The following is a 7,500-nucleotide window of genomic DNA, read 5'->3' as shown; positions in this document are numbered from 1 at the left end:
TTATAAACAGTAATATTGTTTTGTAAAGTTCATATACAGTTGTGCATGTGTGTGTGTAATATAAAACCAACCTGGTGTCTGTAGTTGTACCAGCCATTTGATCCAGCTACAAGGACGACCCAGTTTTTTCCCTTCCCCGTCTCCTGTGTTGGAAAACTGAGTGCAAATGACACCAGCACTGATGTTACCACCACCAACACCTTCATCATCATCATCATCATCACCAACCCTGAGAGAGAGATTACGAGTGTTAACATTAACATTAACAGACTAACGCTAACACTTTCCTGACACATTTACTCCTAAACAGCTAGAAACACTAAACATCATGTTCAGGAAATCTCAAAGTGATAATAAACTGTTTAATAAGAAACCCTTATAGATGCTGCAGCTTCTCAGTTCTACTGTGGCATGATCCAAATAAATAAACAACACATTTTGGTCAAATCAAATTATTTTCACAAGGTTTTATTCCATCTTTATCACACACACACACACACACACACACACACCTCACACACACCTCACACACACAGCTCACACACACACACACACATCTCACACACACATCTCACACACATACACACCTCACACACGCACACACACCTCTCTCTCTCACACACACACACCTCACACACATAACACACACACAGCTCACACACACATAACACACACACATACACACCTCACACACACATACACACCTCACACACGCACACACCTCTCTCTCTCACACACACACACACCTCACACACAGCTCACACACACATAACACACACACATACACACCTCACACACACATACACACACCTCTCTCTCTCACACACACACACACACACTTTGAACATACACTCATTAAACACGTGTAATTACACTATAATAGACGTGTAATGTCTATAAACACGTCAGTAATCAGATGATTAAATAGAATAACACACTGCACACATGCACTTATTCACTCAGTAAATCACGCGTTAGAACAGAAAATCTCACCTTTACTCAGTAAAGCTGGAATGACAATAACAACAACGAAGACCTGCTTTTAAAAGACTGAAATGACTGACAATCACGTCAGCCAATCAGAACGCAACTTGTACCTTGTGGGCGGGACATCACATGACCAGTGAATCATGTGCTTTTATTTTCCTTCCTGGAAACTGCGCATGCGCGTGATACAAATTCCAATAAAATAAAAGAGAGAAAAGAACGATAGATTAAATGTACACAAATAACACAATAATAAACAGACCAGAAAGCGGTATTGTGGTGTTGTACATCATAAATCCGATTAAACTGAATCAGTTCTTTGTGCTTTTTAACTGTCAGTAGATTAGAATAAAGATCGGATTCAGAATCAGATTTATTGTGTTGGTGTGAACACAAAATTTGGTACTTTTGTTACCTACAACATCATAAACATCACTGTTTGTTAAAATCGTTTGTAATGTGAACTAATAGAAGATAGACTCATTTTACATAAAGCTAATTGTTTTTTATATATATATATATATAATAGTTTGGGTTTTTTAGATCTGTATAAAAAGTGTAAAGTATAAATACAAATGTTCACCTGGTTTACACAATGACGTGTGTTCAGTTTGTTCCTCTAGTGTTTCTGTGGCCATTTAATATCATTTATTCCTGAGGAGCAAGTTTAGTGTTGAGAAAAACTGATTTCATATAAACAAGCATTTAAACCACAGACAGGGTGTGTTGTGTAGTGTTAGTATAGTGTAGTGTTAGTATAGTGTAGTGTTGTGTAAGTATAGTGTAGTGTTGTGTAAGTATAGTGTAGTGTTGTGCAGTGTAGTGTAATGTTGTGTAACGTAGTGTACAGTAAGTAGTGTGATATGTAGTGTAGTGTAATGTAGTGTTAGTGTAGTGTTGTGCAGTGTAATGTTATGTAGTGTAGTGTAATGTAGTGTTAGTATAGTGTAGTGTTGTGCAGTGTAATGTTATGTAGTGTAGTGTAATGTAGTGTTAGTATAGTCTAGTGTTGTGTTAGTATAGTGTAGTGTTGTGCAGTGTAGTGTAATGTTGTGTAACGTAGTGTACAGTAAGTAGTGTGATATGTAGTGTAATGTAGTGTTAGTGTAGTGTAATGTAGTGTTAGTATAGTGTAGTGTTGTGCAGTGTAGTGTAATGTTGTGTAACGTAGTGTACAGTAAGTAGTGTGATATGTAGTGTAGTGTAATGTAGTGTTAGTGTAGTGTAGTGTAATGTAGTGTTAGTATAGTGTAGTGTTGTGTAGTGTAATGTTATGTAGTGTAGTGTAATGTAGTGTTAGTATAGTGTAGTGTAGTGTAATGTAGTGTTAGTATAGTGTAGTGTTGTGTTAGTATAGTGTAGTGTTGTGCAGTGTAGTGTAATGTTGTGTAACATAGTGTACAGTAAGTAGTGTGATATGTAGTGTAGTGTAATGTAGTGTTAGTGTAGTGTAATGTAGTGTTAGTATAGTGTAGTGTTGTGCAGTGTAATGTTATGTAGTGTAGTGTAATGTAGTGTTAGTATAGTGTAGTGTTGTGTAGTGTAATGTTATGTTATGTAGTGTAATGTAGTGTTAGTATAGTGTAGTGTTGTGTTAGTATAGTGTAGTGTTGTGCAGTGTAATGTTGTGTAAAGTAGTGTAAGTAGTGTGATATGTAGTGTAGTGTTAGTATAGTGTAGTGATGTGTAGTGTAATGTAGTGTTAGTATAGTGTAGTGTTGTGTAGTGTAATGTTGTGTAACGTAGTGTGATATGTAGTGCAGTGTAATGTAGTGTTAGTATAATGTAATGTAGTGTTAGTATAGTGTAGTGTAATGTTATGTAGTGTAGTGTAATGTAGTGTTAGTATAGTGTAGTGTTGTGTAGTGTAATGTTGTGTAACGTAGTGTGATATGTAGTGTAGTGTTAGTATAGTGTAGTGTTAGTATAGTGTAGTGTTGTGTAGTGTAATGTAGTGTTAGTATAGTGTAGTGTTGTGCAGTGTAGTGTAATGTTGTGTAACGTAGTGTGATATGTAGTGCAGTGTAATGTAGTGTTAGTGTAATGTAATGTAGTGTTAGTATAGTGTACTGTTGTGTAGAATAGTGTAATGTTGTGTTAGTAGTGTGTTGATTTCAGGGCAAACATTTACTACAGAATTGAACACACCTGTTATTTCCCACATTGCACCTGCACTGCATGTGACAGCACCGTCATCACACCACTGCCACATGACTGGTTTATTCCTACTTCCTAACCTCTGTGATGTTCTGAGATAAAGTTTAACTGCTGAGGAAGATCACGGCTCCGTCCCAAATGTGCTTCAGTACTGGTTCGGCTCTTGTGAATGAGGAGATGGTGAGAGGCGGCAACAGTGGGATCAATTATATATATTATATAAATATTATAAATAAAGGCCTTGAAATAATCTTATACATCTATTACCAAACCCGAGAGTTTGGGACACAGCCATCTGTCTCTCACTCTCTCTCTCTCTCTCTCTCTCTCTCTCTCTCTCATGAGTGTTAATTATAAACAGTTTCATGCAGCAGGGGACAGAAAATCACATGAAACATCACATGTGTAGAGACTGCAGTGACATAAGACCATGAGATTAAGCAGTAAAACCACAAAGAGAAAAAAAAAATACAGGACATGAAATTCTGCTCCATCAGCTGTACACACACACACACACTTACTCACACACACACACACACACACACACACACACTCACACACAGTAGATGGTCTGGCTCCATTAGAAGTGTAGATAGGGGCCTGTGCTGCTGTTCTACAGTAGATTCATTAGAGCTGACAGACTGAAATGTTCCTGCTGGTCTGCAGGATGTACAGATGATGTTGAGCCACTCTGGTTCTAGACCATCTTTTAACCACCATCACAGCTACTGCAAAACTCCACACACTCCACACAGCAGGAATACTGATGATACCAGTGAACAAAATCAGACTAAAGTGCTAAATCAAACTCATTTATTTTTTCCATTTTATAAAAGAATTTCAGTTAAACAGGGAAACAGTCCTTCTGAAGTGCAGCGGTTTTGTGCCACGATCAGTTTATACCTTTAATAAGCTCTCATTTTATATCACGTAAATGAAAAAGGTAACAAAATGTAGAAGCACAGTAATAAATATTCAGAGCAAATCCCTTCTTTACACTTATGTTATAATCATCATCATATTTATTTACAATTATATTCAGTAAAAACTGTTTGAAGAGAAAAGCAGAAAAAAGACATGATGATTGCATTTTCCCCAAAAGGCATGATGAGTGGCATCGTGTTGAATAAATAAAAGGCGTGAAGATTGTAGTGCATCGCTGCTGTAAATCAAACACACGTCATACAAAATGAATCCATAGTGCAACTCGCTAGTTTCCTCATCCATAAAAAACACGATGAATAAATCATTAATAAAAAAAAATCTTTAAAAAAAAAACCCAAACAAAACAAACACTGAGTTGAAGGAAGCTAAATATTCTATTTAACTATCATTGTTTTTAATGCAAATAATTGGACTCTTAACGTCTGAGTGTCTGTGTGGAGAACATCAGCAGAAGAATAACTAAACCTCCTGATCAAATGCATAGAAATGAAACTAAACCTGACACTTTCTATAAAGCACATTCATAATTAACTGCTTATAATGCTTCGTAAACTCTATAATGCTGTAATAAAAGTCCTTAATGATCTGTAAACATGTGGTGACGTTATATATTCATATTTATATGAAAAAAAGGCCAAAATATCAGCTGATAAATGCTTGTCTGATACACACATGATTTTTACAGTATTTTCAGAAACATAATTATCTCTGAATGCGAGACTCTCACCTAAATTCTGTCCTTAAATTATTATTATTATCATTATTATCATTATTATTATCATTAATAATGATAATGATAATAATCTACACACTCTGCTGTTGTATAAGCAACATTAATAAATCAGACATTTGTCTCCTCCAGAATGTTCACACTGCCTGTAAAGTGCCAACTGAGCGCCACCTGCAGGCCCACTGGAGTATAGTGTGGTGTAGTAATGGTGTGTAATGTAGTGTAGTGTATGTCCTGTTAGTGTTATAGTGATGTTACAGGATGGCAGTGTGACGGCATTACGGTGAGTTTCGAGGAGAACGTGTATAAAAGCAGTGACAGTGAATTATGACGATTATAAACACAGAATGATTGACAGGTCGAAGCTTTAGCGCAGTGTGATCCGTCATGCAGCATGTCTGAGTGACGCAGAGCGAGGGGCAGGACCGAGGCCTCATACACACACAACTACTCCTCTGGGTTTTGTCTTTAAATCACCATACAATAACACACAGTTCCATCTGTACAGTAGGATTACATGTCTGTGACATTTACAGCATTTGGCAGACATCATTAGGTCCATCAACATCCACAACGTGTCTGATATTCATCATGTTAAACTTCATTTCGTACGTTTTACTGAACCCTGACAAAAAACATCACTAACGCCGTCAGAGCTGCTCTAAATAAACACGAACAAACAAACTGAATGTTCCAGAACCAAACACACACACATCCTGTACTACTCTTACCTTGGAAACAGGAACTCGGAGCTCAGAATTACAGCATTTTCAACTTCTGTGCATCCGAGTGGAGAACCGCAGACACCTTGGTGTGTGTTTTAAAGTAAACGTGTCTGTATGATGGATTTAAAGCTGAAGTGTTTAAATACACCAGAACACATTTAAAGGGACGAAGTGGTGCCCTGATTACTGCTGATGCTAAGAGCCGCCGTGGACTCGGTTATGAAGTTATGAGTTCTTATTATTACCTCCAGTCCATAAGATCTGACCACTCTAACTGCTCTAGATCTACAGAAACAGAAACACACTGGCTGCTCTGGATAAATCAGACACACTCAGAGTTCTCCAGATCCACAGTTACAATAAGATGTAAGTCAGCATGATGTCTATGGCCAAAACTGTGAGCTGTGTTTGGAAGAAATAAAGAAAAAGTGAAAACAGGTGAAGGTCAGTAACAGGTCACCTCTAACGTTAGGGCAGAAACCTGTCGTATGTGAGCAAAGCTGATGCAGGCCTCCTGGAGGAGAAGATAAGGAAGATGTTAAAGGCCACTATGACCAGTATCTATGACCAGTATCTATGACCAGTACCTATGTGTGTGTGTGTGTGTGTGTTTACACTTCTGCTCCTAGCTCAATCACTCCAGTCTCTATAATGGGAACCAGTTTATCATCCACCTGAACCAGCAGGATGGATTTATCAATGGGGGAGCGAGTGAGAGGGTCACGACTGCAAGGCATCCACCGGTGAATCACCTGCACACACACACACACACACACACAGTATAATGAACCAACATCATACTTTTGAGTTTATCTATCACACTTACATATTTAATAGCTGTGTGTGCATGTGTGTGTGTGTGTGTGTGTGTGTGTGTGTGTGTGTGTGTACTCACATGTCCCTCCATGCCCTCCAGGGGGCCCCAGTCTCTCCAGCAGCTTGGCCCAGCCCTCAGCCTCATTGACTCATCAGGCCACAGCAGCTCCTTACGCTTCGACAGATTAATCACATCCAACACCTGACTAACATCCACTATCTAACACACACACACACACACACACACACACACACACACACACACACACACACACACACATTAGGAAAAATACATTTAAATAAATGGTCCTTAACATGCCCATGCCTTCCCTCTCTCTCTCTCTCTCTCTCTTACCTGTACTCTGTTGGAGACGTCCTCTCTCCTGGGCTGCTGGTGATGATTATGGTCGAGCAGGCCGGCAAGTGTGTGCGTGTGTGTGAGTGTGTGTCGCTTGCACAGTGTCGGCTCAGCGTTGCTGTTGTAACGGAGAGATGATGACTGGCTTGCCACCGATGAACGGGTGGGAGAATGACGCACCAGGGAGGAAAGCACAGACTGAGAGCTTTGACTAGTTCCTGAAGAGAGAGAGACAATGATTTGAGTACATTATCTGTGTGCGTGTATGTGTGTGTGTGTGTGTGTGTGTGTGTGTTACCCAGTGAGAGAGGAGTGTGTGTGTGTTGAATGCTGGTCACTCTAAGGTGTATGTCATTTGTGTTTCCAGAATTCCCCATTTCACACTCCTCCACGTTGCCTCCACTGTTGCACCCCGCGCCACAACCTTTACGCAACCTGGACACACACACACACACACACACACACACACAATCAGTACCACAACTAGGATATCTGAATCACACTACACTCTTACACACACACACACCTTTGCCAGGTGTTGATAATGAAGTGTCGGATGCTGGCGATGCTGATGGCTCCACCTAGTGTGTGTGTGAGCTGTGTGTGTGTGTTGCAGTAGGAGGTGGTGAGGGGGGAGACATAGATGGGATAACCAATCGGCTGGTCACATGACGAGTTGATCATGTTCCTCAGGGCCTGTTTGGCGTTCTGGATGCTTCCACGCTCTGGGTTCCTGTTCCGCAAAAACACCAGCTCCTGCTGTTGCCCCGCCCACAGGCCAC

At 39.7% G+C, this 7,500-nt stretch overlaps 2 protein-coding genes across 6 annotated transcripts in view; both read right to left on the bottom strand.

Annotated features, from left to right (window-relative positions):
• lgmn (legumain) overlaps nt 1-250 on the bottom strand; it is a 10,416-nt gene extending 10,166 nt beyond the window's left edge. Inside the window, exon 1 of the mRNA XM_060871573.1 lies at nt 72-250. Within this exon, the coding sequence (XP_060727556.1) occupies nt 72-221 (150 nt within the window). The 5' untranslated portion in view covers nt 222-250. The remainder of the gene's footprint in view (nt 1-71) is intronic.
• A 3,692-nt stretch (nt 251-3,942) lies between these two features.
• Nucleotides 3,943-7,500, bottom strand: part of pcnx1 (pecanex 1) — a 26,507-nt gene continuing 22,949 nt past the window's right edge. For all 5 annotated transcript variants that reach the window (XM_060871562.1, XM_060871564.1, XM_060871563.1 and 2 more), the window contains 5 exons: nt 7,245-7,500; nt 7,017-7,153; nt 6,716-6,936; nt 6,440-6,580; nt 3,943-6,296 (listed from right to left, as the gene is read on the bottom strand). The exon at nt 7,245-7,500 is cut by the window's right edge and continues 19 nt beyond it. In XM_060871562.1, coding sequence (XP_060727545.1) covers nt 6,156-6,296; nt 6,440-6,580; nt 6,716-6,936; nt 7,017-7,153; nt 7,245-7,500 — 896 coding nt within the window. In that variant the 3' untranslated portion in view covers nt 3,943-6,155. The remainder of the gene's footprint in view (nt 6,297-6,439; nt 6,581-6,715; nt 6,937-7,016; nt 7,154-7,244) is intronic.

The sequence above is a fragment of the Tachysurus vachellii genome, chromosome 6 (genome assembly GCF_030014155.1).
Source record: "Tachysurus vachellii isolate PV-2020 chromosome 6, HZAU_Pvac_v1, whole genome shotgun sequence".
Taxonomy (NCBI): Eukaryota; Metazoa; Chordata; class Actinopteri; order Siluriformes; family Bagridae; genus Tachysurus; species Tachysurus vachellii.
This window is presented reverse-complemented; position numbering and strand designations above follow the sequence as displayed.